At 33.4% G+C, this 15,452-nt stretch overlaps 2 protein-coding genes across 2 annotated transcripts; one reads left to right on the top strand and one right to left on the bottom strand.

The window, feature by feature from the left end:
* Positions 1-1,175: 1,175 nt before the first annotated feature.
* Positions 1,176-5,513, bottom strand: LOC140968388 (putative U-box domain-containing protein 42). Its single transcript, XM_073429322.1, has 4 exons — positions 5,275-5,513; positions 3,756-4,946; positions 3,355-3,664; positions 1,176-2,966 (listed from the first exon to the last, which is right to left on the bottom strand). The coding sequence occupies exons 1-4, from the start codon at positions 5,308-5,310 to the stop codon at positions 1,369-1,371; spliced, it is 3,135 nt and encodes a 1,044-aa protein (XP_073285423.1). The 5' UTR covers positions 5,311-5,513; the 3' UTR covers positions 1,176-1,368.
* A 3,046-nt stretch (positions 5,514-8,559) lies between these two features.
* Positions 8,560-11,621, top strand: LOC140968389 (amino acid transporter AVT6A-like). The gene is made up of 5 exons (XM_073429324.1): positions 8,560-9,307; positions 9,432-9,584; positions 9,977-10,180; positions 10,443-10,908; positions 11,157-11,621. Exons 1-5 carry the CDS (start codon positions 8,875-8,877, stop codon positions 11,308-11,310), a joined length of 1,410 nt encoding a protein of 469 aa, XP_073285425.1. The 5' UTR covers positions 8,560-8,874; the 3' UTR covers positions 11,311-11,621.
* Positions 11,622-15,452: the final 3,831 nt, after the last annotated feature.

Below are 15,452 nucleotides of genomic sequence, written 5' to 3'. Positions count from 1 at the left end.
TATATTGATATTTAATACAAACTGGTCCGGTCTCATTTAGTCTCACATTTAAATAGGTTGACAAAATTTCAACCCAACACACTTAAATTATTTGACGATGTGGGCCAAATAGAACCCAACCCAAATTGACAGGTCTAATCACAACGATCTTTTACCGTGTTTTATTCAAATAATTTATAAATATAAACCACAAAAAATGATGGTTCAATTTTTTTATTTAAACACATAAATTCTAGCCAATTGTAACAATTAAAGAGATTTAAAAATTAGAAGTTTTTTTTTTTATTTTATAAAAATGGTATATCACAATAAAGTTTTTAACCATATTTTATTAAAGAAATTTTCTTTTGCAAAAAATATTTTTTAAAACTAATAAGTTATAGCCAAAGTCACCAAAATAAATAATGAGGACATGAAAAAAAATATTAATAAGACGTAAAAAAAATTCATAATTCAACAATGAACTATTTTTAAATTTTAAGTAATTTACTTGACGTAAGAAAAGTAAAATAAAAAAATCTAAATCATTTGATTAAAAATAACATATTATAATGTGAGTAGACATAAAAGATATCAAATACTAATTTACATAATAAAAAATAAATAAATAAATCTAAATTGATAATGTGAGTAAATAACATTAAAAACAAGCAATTAATAAGATATACAACATTAAAAACAAGTAATTAATAAGGACAGAAATGAAAATTCACATATAAAGTCACATATTTATATATATAAAAAATAAATAAATAAATCTAAATTGATAATGTGGGTAAATAACATTAAAAACAAGCAATTAATAAGATATACAACATTAAAAACAAGTAATTAATAAAACAAGTAATTAATAAGGACAGAAATGAAAATTCACATATAAAGTCAAATATTTATATATATAATAGATATATATTAATTCATATTATATATAATTAACGTCAACGTGCATCGTACGTACTTCAAACTAGTGATCGTAAATGAGAGGAACGATATCAGGTGGTCTGACACGTTCTCAATCTACATAAGTTTACGTTGATCGTCTCAATATAAATATATACAGGGCAGGAATGAGAGGTGAAATTTGCATATAAAAGAAAAACTGTAAATAAGATATGAATATTTTTCATTTCAGGTGGCACCAATACTCATGACATAACCAAGAATTATCGAGAAAATTCCATTCAAGTTCATTTACAAGCGGAGATTATCATTAAGGAAGTCAAAAATAAAATACAAATTTACAAGTAAATGCAATCCTCAAGATTGCAGAATGAAAGTCAGAAGTTCAAAGCAGAAAAACTTCAAAAAAATTTATACAGAAGACAGAAATAGTAACAATCTTCAATCTTTAGCAAGAGAACTGTTTTTTCACATAGTAAAGGTCACTGTATTGGCTAAATCTGGAATCCTATTTAAATGCCTTAAAATCTTTTCAGCCATTTGTCTTGTGCGGTCATCACCGTGGTGGAATGCACTAACCAATGTAGCAGGAAAAAGCCTGTCCTGTGAAATGTTCGAAACTGAATCCTCCCCGCCTCGGATCAAGAATTTCTCAATCATCCAGAATGCCTTCTGCCACAAAACTTCTTCTTTGTGCTCCTTCACTACATTCAACACATGATGGATGGCTCGTTTCTCGGACAAGAAGCTTATACTTTGATCCACGTTTACTCTGTCATCCAACAATGTAGATAAAGCTGATAAAGCCGCTTCAATTACGCTCACGTTTTCATGGTCCAAACAGGCCAACAATTGGTCTACAGCCTCAGCATCAAGCAAGCAGAAGGTCTCTTGTGAGGAACAAACGCCTCTATGAACAGGACACAATGAGAATTCTTCTCCTTTGGACCGCTTGATTGAGATACATTTGCGAGAGAAAACGATTTTCAAGAACTTGGTGGTCTTCTTTTGGGGTGGCCTTGATAGACTGATTGATTGTGTTGAAAGATTCTCCAATCCTATTGCAGATTGCCTCTGAACCTCATCTGAGAATGATCTTGTTAATAGTTCGGCAAAAACAGATGCAAAATTGTACGTTCTCGCGGTAAACAAGATCTGATGGTCGTATAATGTTGTGGTCAATCTGACAAGAATGCCTACAATTCCTTCAAAGTAACTTCCTGCATGCCTGCTTGATCTTGTGCCGGCCGTTTGTATCTGATTGATACTTTTCGTGATTACTGGAATGACGTTATTGTTGACTAAAGCTAGATTGAGTGTCAAGTTTTGATGTGGAAGCTTTGCGAGGAAATTGGCTGAAACAGCATGCTTTTCCGTGATTCTTGTAATTTCATCAGGATTTGGGATAAGACTCTCCGGTTGGCCTCGTGTTTTGCAGAGTCGGTCCAATAATGTGTGCCCCATGAAGCTTGACAAAATGATAAGCAGTTTGATTGATGCAATCCCGATTTCCTCATTCGGGTTATTTATAAGTTCGATTAAATTGTAACTAGCCTCCGATTCCTTGATCACAGAAACAACAGTACTTGATGCTTTAGGGAACTTGATCAAGCATAGTACGATACGGATGAGGTTTATATTCAGCTCATCTGGGGTTGAGTTCTTGATTCCAATAATGATGTTGTATAATATGTAGTCTGAAGCCATCGTGTGGCCATACTTGTTGACCTGAAAACTTTCAACATCAAGTCCTGATTCGAGTATATTAGCTAGTATTTCAGTTGCCTCCGTTTTTGAATTCATTGGTTCGTTATGAATTGTGCGGGTGAACATCTCATCAACCATGATCTGCATTATTCCGGCATCAACAAGAATTGCAGCATTTGGATGGTAACATGATATCTGTTTTAAGGCCTTGAATGATGCATTTCTGCTCAGAGAGTTTCCATTTTGTACCATTTGAATTAGAGCTGGTGAGGCCCTTTCTGCAACGATTTTTTTGCTGTCGGGTCCAAGAACGATTTCGCCAAGATAATTTGCCATCTTTATTCTCATCGCTTCGCTACCTGTCATTTAACTTTGATTGTTATTGCCGTATTCAGGTTGTGTTAAAGCAGAAACATGCAACAATATATTAAAATTCGATAATTTTTTTTTATCAAAACAAGTGCATGAGTTCTTCATTAGGAGCTATATTTTTCCCCGCTTTTTTTCTCGACTGCATGCAGCTGATCATTTAAGACATGATACTTGGGCTTCACTTCATTTCAAAAGATTTGAGTGGCATATTTAACACGAGATATTACTTTAGTGTAGCTGCAAATGTTCGATTCAAACTAAAAAAACAAGTAAATGTTTCACAAGAAACTTGCACCCTGTCTAGAGAACGATTACTTGGATTTTCTTGCAGGAAGTGACAGCTAAATTATTTCATCGAAGAAATTTTTATGGTACCTTCAAAAAGATGAGTAAGCAGTGGTTCCCAGTATCCATTTTCTGCCATGAGCTTGATGTTATTCGGAAGTATCTCCAAGTTCTTCAAGATTTCATGGGCCTTTTCTGAAGTGAAAGCATCTGAAGACTGCCTGTATTTTGCCGTGATCAGCATAAGAATTCCGCCTGCAACTGTCCCAATCTCGCCACACAGAAACCGAGATGTTGACAGCTCAACCAAAACCAACACTGACGCGTGCCTGATAGGTTTGTGACCGCTGGACAGCATCTTTATAATAGTTGAAACATCAACAGTCTTGGCTATAACATCCTGCATTATATAACATAACATCCCAATAAATAACTATGTATACTATCAGATTTTAGAAACAAGAAACAAACAAATAGATATAAATAATCACCTTTCCATCTTCATCATCTTCAGCCAATTGTCTTAACAGTTCAAGTGTCGCACACCTCACACTTCTGTTTCTGTACTGCAGAAAATTACCAAGTAACGGTATGATTCCAATATTACGAACCTGTACCTTATTATAAGCCTTAGTCTTGCAGACAATTTGAAGATCATTAATCGCTTCAAGTACCATATTGTCTGAACTGGCCAAAGATAGGGCTGCTCGAGCCACCTTGATTCTTGCCGCTTCATTTCTTTCCTTCCATTCATCGATAGTCGCCTTTAGAGCTGCATTTGTGCTCAGGTTTTTGGTCTTCAACTTCTGACCAGATTCTGGGCAGAAAATTTCCTCCGAGTCCTCTTTTTTGTCAAGCCACTCAGTGATCTCATTTCTCTCGTACGTCACCCCACTATCTAAGGTAACAGGATCTTCCATGACCTTTTTCGACAAAGGACAGAAAAACGTGTCATACAACGGTTCCATGTGAGCAAACTGTGGCAAAGACATTAGTGATGATCCAGCACTCAAACTTTTGGAGACATTTCTGTTTGCAATTGGAGAGCTCTCTGTAGTATCAGACACATACGTCTGGGATGTGTCTGGAAACTGAATATTAGCAGCAGAAACCTCGACATCGACGGAATAAAGATCCTCATCAACCTGTTTCCTTACACCCCTCTTTAAATCCCCCGTGCTCAATACGTGAAGTTTCTGTTTCATCTCCGAGTTTTGACCCAACCTACCCAAAAATGATGCATGTTTCATCTCCTCGGAAAGTGCCTTAGCCGTCCTCTCGACATAATCTTGATTCCCATAAGTTGATGAAGGTAGGATACTTAGATTTTCCCCTATGTTCCTCACAACACCTTCAATTTGCTGCACAACGTTCTGAACATCAGAAACAACTATTTTTTGTGCATTCTTCTCTACTTGCGTCGTGATGCTTTTCGCCGAGTCGACTCTTCTTGACAATGATTGCAAGATTTCGATTGCATCTGTTGGCGTATTCCTGTTTATCTGCAGCTCCTTTACCACCACAGATGCTCGGTAAAAATAACAACTGATTTCGATAAAGATCTCCTTCTCTATTTCTATATATAAAAGTGACTTCAAAATCTCTGAAATAGCTCTTAATAGAGCCCCACCAAGATTGCCATTCGAGTTTATTTCTTCCCTTGAATGAGACTCGTAAGAATTCTTGTGTCAAACAAACATGAAAAGCTCGAAAAAATTAGAAAGAGAACAAAATTCACGTTCTCTTAAAGCAGTAAAAAGCTCAAGAACACCATTTCCTCACTGTCTGAAGCTTCTGATAGATTATTCTTTCGAATAAAATTTATCCATGTGATGTTTGAAATTTAAACACAGCACACAATTCCCATTTAGATTTTCATCCATTGCAGCATCATAACAATACATTTACAAAAACTTAGCATTATCCTCATATTTTGCATGAAAAATCTTGAAAACGAAAACTAAAGAAATTTAGAGGTAAAATTTCTTGGAACTAAGACTTAATTCATACCTTGGACCAGTTGGTGCCGTTATCTGAGATATTCATTGATGCAGTAGAGAGAAACTCAACTAAGAGATCGTGCAAAAATGCTCCCTCATTTGCAGTTCAAGACAACGTTTCCATGGTTGACCCTTGAACTAGTCTCCTCAAATTCTTTCGGTATCACATCGTTTTCCGACAGAAAATTACTCGTAATTTGGCAACAAAATTGCAGCTTTCTTTATGGGATTTGTTTGAAATATATTTTGATTTGTTGATGTTGATATTTTTAAGGGAACAAAGAGCCGTTGACATGGACTTTGTCAGCTCTAGATGTGTGTTCGACTAATAATTGGAAAATTATATATATTTTTTCTTAATTTATAGGTTTTACATTTTTGGTTTTTTAATGATAAATTTACAATCTTAGTTTATTAGTTTATATATATAATATAATATAATATAATATAATATAATATAATAATACTATTATAAATATATGAGTTTGAATTATTAACTTACTATTTTACCTTTTCATTTATTTTATAATTTGTTGTGTTCATGAGGTTCTTTAAATCATTTTCTATGTTAGTTTAATATGATCATTAATAGTGTACTTAATTCAATCAAAATTTAATTACATGTTACATATTTAAAATAATAATAATATTACTAACATCTATTTTACTATTATAAATGTATGAGTTTGAATTGTGAGCTTATTATTTTACCCTTTCATTTATTTTATAATTTGTTGTGTTCATGATGTTCTTTAAGTCATTTTTTATGTTAGTTTAATATGATCATTAATAGTGTACTTAATTCAATCAAAATTTAATTACATGTTACATATTTAAAATAATAATAATATTACTAACATCTATTTTACTATTATAAATGTATGAGTTTGAATTGTGAGCTTATTATTTTACCCTTTCATTTATTTTATAATTTGTTGTGTTCATGATGTTCTTTAAGTCATTTTTTATGTTAGTTTAATATGATCATTAATAGTGTACTTAATTCAATCAAAATAGTTTTTAATTTGATTTTACTTTTAAATTTAATTTAATTACATGTTACATATTTAAAAAAATAATAATATTACTAACATCTATTTTNGCACACACAATTAGTGTTTTTTCCCTATGTTTTTAATAATATTATTACTAAGAAATATTTTATTTATTGATGATTGGCTCGCGAGTGTGTGTATTAATTTTTTTTTGTAACTTTTAATTTTATGTACATTAAATATTATGTGAAATATATTAATTTTACATATAATAATATTATGGAAATGATAATTAAAACATTTTTTTTAGTTGGAAGATGAGATTGTTATAATTAGATCTCAAATCCAAAACTTCGTTCGAAACCTGAGAAACGATGTTAGACGAGCTATAGGGAGCAATCATTCAAAGCATCACGAAAGGCCTGGCTTTGGGTTTGAGCTGACGATCGACCTTAAATTCCCCCCGATCTTTCACTGTCAAAACAAATTTTATAGAAATAAATTATACCCCAGCGCCCCCCCCCTCCAACCAGCCAAGGCAGTATATATATTAAGTTCAGTTATACTTGCCAATCATCGTAGTATGTCCCAAAAGAATTGTCCGAGATTAGTGTCATGATTTCCAAAGAAACCAGTGAATCGCCAATGTTGATCTGATCAGTTCCAACGACTTTGCAATCAATGTGGCTTTTGGAGTATGATTTTATCCATACCTCATACAGTTTTTTCCATATTAGGATTAATCCATCACTCTTTCCTTCACTATCAACAACAAAGCAACCCGTGAACCCGAACAAATGTTTCTAAAATGTTCATTCAAACGTGTTTCACACAAGAACAGAAGTGAAGGAGACTTATCGGCAATGAGCTGCTGCAGTTCACGGAACGCCCAGACATTCCAAACGATACAATTTTGTGATCGGTGGGGTTGCATGGCAGCCGCCACCGGTAAGGGAGTGATGTCGATGGAAGTGTTATTTAGTATCATGCACCCCTTGTGTGTACTTTCATTTCCTTCTATTTCTTTGTCTGGTTCCATTCCTCGTTTTAAACCAAACCCACGCTTGTCTTCTTTTGCACACTCCTGGTTTTTCTCTTCCACTTCGAAGGGTTCTTTTTGGCTTGTTTATCTGATCTATCTCCGCCCTGAAGAATCTTTTTACCCATAACCCATTCATATAATGTTAAAACTTTCACCAAAAAAGTTAAAGATGGTGAAAAATTGATATTGAAGATTTATAATTGATTTTAGAATCTTTTTTAATTTGTGGGATATTATAAAGTTACAAAATGTTATTTGCTGATTTATACTATGATAAAAACAACATATGTACTATATTTGTTATATAAATAATCTACACATAATACTAACTAAATTGATATCTTGATATGAATTTTTTTTAAATGATAATATATTATCCTTATCTTACTAAAAAAATTTATATTCAACACATCCCCCACAAATTATACACATTTATATTTTATATAATTTCTATATTATTTATACAAAAATTCAAAAAATTACACACTATCAAAACAACTACACATGCACACAACATGTGCGTAGAATTATTAGAATCAGTAAAGTGTTTGAGGAGAGTGACAATAAAATAATAAAAAAATAGCGATTATACCGAAAGATTTGAAAATCAAAAGTATATATTAAGATGAATTAAAAGTAGAAATGAAGACAAGTATTCATTTTATTTCTTATATTTACAAAAATGAAAGCAGCCAAAGCCATTGTATCCGGTGGAACATATGATTCTGTTTTCACTTCCCATCAAAGAGGAACTAACTCTCCAAAACAAGAAAGTACCATGGAATTAAACATCACTTTTATGATATAGTTTTACTTTTCTAAACTCAAATATATTCCTCAAAATGCATAATATTATCTCAATCAGATTAAATAGTTTGTTATGCATAAATACATAAAATCATTTGTCACAAAGATTTCAATTGATTTTTTTTAACCAAAAACTCATGTGAGACAGTCTCATATATCAATTTTGTGGAAAAAAATATTATTTATTATATCAAAAATGTTAATTTTTAATACAAATATGAATAAAATTGACTCGTTACACGAATAAAAAATGTCGAGACCATCTGACATTTATTTTATTTTTATTTTTTTATGGTCATATCTATCTAAATCTAAATAAATAAACAAATTATTTCAATATAATATATTAGTTACATTTTTTTATTTGAAACGATTAAATTTGATATTTTACAATTTGTTACGTGTTGAAGCCACACGCGTCATGGTTCAAACTACAGTCCTATCTTTTGATCTGATACAGAAGAAAACGCAAACTATTCGCCACATACGCAACTCAGCATAATAGTTTAATCGGCGATCATTGGAGAAAAGAACGAGAATGACAAAAAGTCGTGGCCGCCCACTCTGAATTTCAACAGCCTCTGTTCTTGGTTTGAGTCACATCAAGCCGCTGATAAGAACGCTGACGTGCGCCACTAAAACGTGATCCTTTTGCCTTTTTGTACGTACCTCCATTATATCCATATTCGGCTGCACTTTGAATGCCAGATTTGGTACAACAAATATTCACTTTCAGCAGTTGAGTTTCAGTTTTAGAATCCGACCCATGACGAACAAGGCAATGGATGGGGGTGTAAAGTTCAAGAAAGAGGCAGTTTCAGTCACTGTGGATGATGAAATAATCCCTCTTTTGCCCAAGAAAAGTGAAAGAAGTGTCTTAAATAATCAAGAATTCGTTGGGGCTTCATTTACTGGCTCGGTTTTTAACTTGTCGACGACTATAATAGGCGCCGGAATCATGGCGCTGCCTGCTGCCATGAAAGTTCTAGGCTTAGGTCTTGGTGTTGTAATCATAGTGTTTGTTGCGTTCCTCACAGAATTTTCTGTGGGCATGTTATTGCGGTTTAGTAAGGCTAGTGCGGCAGATTCTTACGGAAGTGTGATGGGGGACGCATTTGGGATTTGGGGTAGGAGAATTTTGCAGCTTTGTGTGGTGATTAACAATATTGGGATATTGATCGTATACATGATAATCATCGGTATGTGTTTGTTTTTGTTGTTGTTGAATTTAAGTATGCTTTATCGAAAAACATGAATATGGAAATGGTTGTATAAATTATATTTATGGGAATATTTCTTGAATTTTTGATTGATTTTGTGAAGGTGATGTGCTATCCGGAACATCTTCAAGTGGGGTTCATCATGCTGGTGTTCTAGAAGGCTGGTTTGGGGAGCATTGGTGGAATGGGCGCTTCTTTGTTCTTGTGGTGATAACTCTTGTTGTATTTACTCCATTGGCATGCTTCAAGCGCATCGGTATACTCTAAATTAATAAAAAAAATATCAGTATTTTGAAATATCACGATTGCATTTATATCAATGAAATCATGACATAAGAAACTGGTTGGTATAGTTTTTCAAGGCCTTTTCATACTTCTTTCTGGCATACAAACCATTATTGGATGAATATATTCGGTTAACTAACATAATTGTGATCTCGAATCTGATTTTCTGGTTGTCGAATATACTAGATTTATGGATTATGCCTTGTATTCATTGATAAAGAAAGATTCTGATAAGTGATAGATTGGATTAATTTTGTAGGATTGTCTTTGTGGAATTTTGGTGTCTTGACTGCAAATTCTAACTCTCTTTCATTTTAATTACTTTCGGACTTTTTCACCGATATCTGCCATCTGGTCTTGCAGATTCTTTGAGGCACACATCTGCAGTTGCGGTTCTGCTGGCGTTTGTGTTTCTTCTTATTACTATGGGCATTGTTGCTGTTAAATTTTCACAGGGCTCCATAGCAATGCCAAGATTTCTCCCTAATGTCACTGATATTAATTCAGTTTGGAGACTCTTCACTGTTGTCCCTGTCCTAGTAACATCTTACGTTTGCCATTTCAACGGTACTAATCTTTGAATAAAAATGTCGTTTCACACATTTTGTAGAAGAGATATATGTCTTATTTTTTTACTGCTTAGGCTGAAAGATTGTTCTTGGCTACAATGGCCCCTCTTTCATGTGTTGGTGTCCCTCTGTTACCATGATCAGAATGTAATATTAGAGTTCTATATTATTTGAATGATTTGGGTAGCACTGATATCACAACTATATTTTCTGGCATAGATTCAAGCCAGGACATTATTCTAAATGGCCTTTTCTTGCAGTACACAGCATCGAAAACGAGCTTCAAAATCCTTCCAAGATGAAATATGTGGTCCAAGTTTCATTAGCACTATGCTCAGTCATTTACGTCATGACAAGCTGCTTTGGTTTCCTTCTGTTTGGTGATTCTACTCTTGATGATGTTCTGTCAAATTTCGATATCGATCTTGGTATCCCTTATAGTGCTCAGTTAAATGATGTGGTTCGTGCTAGCTACACACTTCACCTGATGCTCGTATTCCCGATTATATTCTATCCACTTCGCCTGAACTTGGATGGCCTGCTCTTTCCATCTTCTGCACCTTTGGCCAGAGATAACATTCGGTTTGGATTGATAACAGCAGGGCTCATTTCTGTTATTTTCTTAGGTGCTAATTTCATTCCCAGTATTTGGGATGCCTTCCAATTTACCGGAGCAACTGCAGCTGTCTGCCTCAGTTTCATATTTCCAGCTATCATCACTTTAAGGTACACCTTTTTCTTGCAAAAAAACAACTGGACACGAACATGGAGGCGTAAAGTGAGTCAAGCTGGCCTGAATTCAACATAATTAGCGCTTGAACTATCTTATACTCGAACTTCACTATGTAAACTTTTTCAAAATTTCGAAAGCTGGCTCTTGAATTCGACTCATTTACGTCCCTAATGATTAACATATATAGCATCTGGTTTTGATGTAAAATGGTGGACATCTTATTTTCCTATGTTTGCTTCAGGGACTCTCACAGCATTGCTTCAAAGAAAGACAAAATCTTGGGTGTTTTCATGGTTGGTTTAGCTGTCTTCTCATGTACGATTGCTATCTACAGTGATGCCTACGCCATCTTCGCAAAAAACCAAATCCCCTCTCCAATGATCATTCTTGGTTAACCTTTAAAAGAACCAGAAGGAAAAGGGTGTAAAGTAGAACAATGTATATACATATGGACTAAACATGGCCGGAAATCGTTCAAGCGTCATGAAATCGTCAAATATCCGTGATGTAAACTCTGATTTAGCTTCGTGTCTTCTTTAACCCACTAGAATGAATAGCAAAAAACCAACCGGGCATATCATGTAAATTCGAATGTTTGAATTCTTGGATAGGCATTCTAATAGTAAATAAAATAGATTGATAATATCGTCTAGTGTTCTTGAATTTTTTGTATAAAAAAACAATTATATATAGTTTCTTTTTTTAATTACTCGTTCTTCACATTGTATTGAACTAAATTCAAGTCTCAACATCCCTAGTTCCTCTGTAAGGAAGTACATTCTTAGCCTGTCATTAGGAACAAAATTGACCCGAATTAAAGAAATATATGAGAGAGTGATGGCAGCAAGATGGCGTACTCGACCAAGTAACCAATACTCATTACAAATTTTCTTCTCATAACAATGTTGTTATATTTAAGTTAGTTTGTATATCTAAGGCTAGGACTCTAAACGAGTCGACGTTGCAGAATCTAGCTGGAGCTCGAGCTCAGCTTCGAGTTGAATCACAAGCTCGTGTTGTAATAACATGTTCATGAGTTTAAATCATGATGTGTGCACTGGAAAAACATTAATTTTAAATTATAATAATAAAATATGAAGAAATATTTAATTTTTTTTGAGTTCGAGAGTCGTTTCTCGTGTTCATAAACAACTTTCTAGCTCAAAAGATCCTTAGCTCGGTCAAGCTCGAATTGAGCCGATTCTTCAGGCTGGATCATAAGTTGGTTTTATTCATCTTAAATCCCAACATGTAGCTGCAGATATCTCAATAGAGGTGGTCCGTACGGTATACCGTACCAAAAATACCGATAGGAGAAAAATGATACCGTTATCTTACCGAATTTTCGTTATACTGAAAGTTGGCATACCGGAAAGTCGGTACGGTATCGGTAAAATACCGTCATACCGAAAATATATATAAAAAATTCATTCTCTTGTAATTTCAAGGCCAATGATTACCAATACTTAACAAATCCGTCAAGACAGTCAAAGAGACCAGGAAATATATATACAAAACAAATCCATAAAGACAATAAATACCAACCGCAACATGTGTCTGGATATCCAAGACATCAATAAACACCAATAAACTTCAACCGCAACATGTGCGACTTCTTCATCCACTATCTTTGCAACAATGTCTGAGGTCATGTGATTTCTGAAGCCTGTCAACTTTTCAACAAGTCGAGGATCAACATCCAGTCCTCTAGCTAGCTATAAGGTTAGGCTACAAAGATAAGACTTCGCAACAGTTTAAATTCTCAACTATGAGTGGAGTTGCTTCACTAAACTTTGATTTGGGCTATTCCAACATGATGAGTCCAAAGAGAAGTTAAATTTTTTATTTTGGTGTTGTATCGATATATATCGTTTTATACCAAAAAAATATTTTAAATATATATATTATATCGGTATATACCGAAAATTTCAAATTTCATACCGTTACCATATCGAAAATTTTGGTATCGGTACCATATCGTACCGAACTTTCGGTATACCAAAAATTTCAATAAATTCGGTATTTTTCAGTACGGTAACCTCGATATACCGAAAATTCGATATTTTTTTTCCACCCCTATATTTCATATATATTTAATTGGTTTTGTGCCTCTTCCAACAAGCGATGGTTTCGTATTATACCTACCATTAGAAAAAGGAAAGAAATTCTAAAAGATGGAAAATTTACTCGGAAGTCTTTGAAAAAATAAAAATTTGTACAAATTTCACCATTGGAAACCATAGTAATGTTCTTCGGAAAACTTTTCGTCGTTCCACACAAAACCAAAAACAAATATAGAGATTGTACGAAAATTCTCTTTATTCAATTATTTATGATTATTAAATATTTAATGCATTCCACCTTCTTGAAATCAACTAATTATTCATACATACAATAAGAACAAGGAGAGAAGTTATGGCTCGGGATGCTGAGCTAAAGTTTTGGCCTCGAAGAATGCATGGCGGACAGACAGGCACGAAGCACACTTGTAGATCTTGCGCTTACAAAATACACATTCCAATCCCCTAGTTATCATGTACAATCTGTTGAGTTAGCTAGGAACGATTCCCAATTCCGGAGCGAAACTGTTTCTTGGTTTCGGTCCCAAAATCGCGACTCAGATTAGAATCGGGTATCATGGTTCAATCGGTTCTGGTCCAAAATCAAATTTATGAACTTATCAAAATTAGATAAGGAGTAGCACTTGTTACCAATTACTAAGTAAATTTGGTTATCTTGTGTTTCTTGTTGGTATAATGATGACTAGCTAGCAAAGATTTTTCCTTCCTTGGTTGTGTTTTAGGTTATAACTTTAATGCATGAAATTTATTTATTATAGGAAAATTGTTTTTTCCGCCGTCTCTACATTTTGGCCTTCTATGTTGTTAAAATTGAGTCATAGTCCTATAAATTTACAACATTGGTATTTTAGTCAATTTTTTTTATTGGATTGTTACTTTAATGTTATATCAGCATCACGTCAATGCTACGCTAATAAAAAACCGAAATCACAAAAAAAAAGCCAAAATAACGGACAAAGACTGAAATTTGACAAAAAAAATACCAAGATCGCAAAAGACCAAAATTACAACTCTCCCCATGTTCCTCTTATAATATGACCTATTGATTCCATCTTCAGTTCTGTTGAATCCGAAACAATGCATCTTGAGATCTTAAAAGCAAAATAATTAACCTGGCCAACACATGGACTGACACGAATGTTTATAAAAATTTACACAATCAAGATTTGAATTTTGGTCCCCTCTCTTCTCCCCATTTATTTTAGTGAAACGTGAAACTGAAGACATGTGTATAAATAGCAGCATTGGTAAACCCTACTTTAATTTTGACTTGGGAATGTAGAATTTTTTTTAAATAAATTGGACCACATCTTTGACTTTTGTGCTTAAATCTTTCCTTATTCTATAAATCCCACATTTTATTCTACGTGACATTTCTCTTTGGATGCTTCACAAAACAGGAAATCTCTGAAGTTCAGAGGAAAACATGCCATTGATCACAAGAATTTCACTTATTTTGTTTCTACTTAGTGGACAGCTCTCATATGCATTTTTAGCTCAAGGTATCTATTTATATACAGATACAAGCACAAATACTATATGCACATAGATATATCTCTTATGTTCTTCATATTTCGAGTGCTTTAATTATCTCGGAAATTAATATTTGTAGGCGAATCCATTTCGGATGGACGACGACGTAATATTAATGTTGTTTCAAGCAAAAAGGTAAAACCCTAGTCCTTGTTATGATAAATTGTTTAGAAAATGTACTGGTTGATTATCAACTACTAGTAGTCGAAGCACGCATGATGCATTCACTTGATATGTGTTTTATTCTGTATAAATTTACATATATTTTTGTTATAAAACATTTTAATAATTTATATTAAATTTTCTCTTTAAAAACTCAAAATAAATCATGTCTTTAAATTTTGGGTAGTTTTTTTGGTGATGGTTTTTTAATTGGTTTCCATTATATCCAAATCCCCATGAAAATACGAAGGAAGACAATATTAGAATTACGCAAAATAGCTTCACCAAAGAATGGTTAGTAATTGGGACTCGATGCGCCATGGGTGTGAGAGATCATCTGTCACCACAAACTATAACTTTAAATCTAGGCATATTAATTGTTATTAAAATTGAATTACTCGATTCTAAATCTTAACTTTTAGTGACATATTTGTAATTTTCTTCCCCGATCCCTTAAAAAAATCTGATTAATTTGATAATCTAGGCATATTAATTAATTGTTATTAAAATTGAATTACTCGATTCTAAATCTTAACTTTTAGTGACATATTTGTAATTTTCTTCCCCGATCCCTCGCTTGTGAAGTATATGTTCTTGTATGTGTGCCTCGTAGAGATCCCGCACACTATGGGATCGATTCGATTAAAAATAATTTCACCAAAACTCTTAGAGATGGCTTAACATTAGAGTTGTCGAGCTACTATAATTTTTTTTAATCTTTCATCGTTAAACTTATGCATTATTATGATCTTCATATATAT

The sequence above is a fragment of the Primulina huaijiensis genome, unplaced genomic scaffold, assembly GCF_012295235.1.
Source record: "Primulina huaijiensis isolate GDHJ02 unplaced genomic scaffold, ASM1229523v2 scaffold35959, whole genome shotgun sequence".
NCBI lineage: Eukaryota > Viridiplantae > Streptophyta > Magnoliopsida > Lamiales > Gesneriaceae > Primulina > Primulina huaijiensis.
Note: the sequence above shows the minus strand (reverse complement) of the source record. Positions and strands in the feature narration are given on the sequence as shown.

Excerpts from the sequence above, each read along its gene's own strand:
- LOC140968389 (XM_073429324.1), top strand. The coding sequence starts at position 8,875 with ATGACGAACAAGGCAATGGATGGGGGTGTAAAGTTCAAGAAAGAGGCA. Across the intron at positions 9,308-9,431 it reads CGTATACATGATAATCATCG|GTGATGTGCTATCCGGAACA; the intron begins GTATGTGTTTGT and ends GATTTTGTGAAG. Across the intron at positions 10,909-11,156 it reads CCAGCTATCATCACTTTAAG|GGACTCTCACAGCATTGCTT; the intron begins GTACACCTTTTT and ends TGTTTGCTTCAG.
- LOC140968388 (XM_073429322.1), bottom strand. The coding sequence starts at position 5,310 with ATGAATATCTCAGATAACGGCACCAACTGGTCCAAG. Across the intron at positions 3,665-3,755 it reads AAGATGATGAAGATGGAAAG|GATGTTATAGCCAAGACTGT; the intron begins GTGATTATTTAT and ends TATATAATGCAG. Across the intron at positions 2,967-3,354 it reads GCTTACTCATCTTTTTGAAG|GTAGCGAAGCGATGAGAATA; the intron begins GTACCATAAAAA and ends GTTAAATGACAG.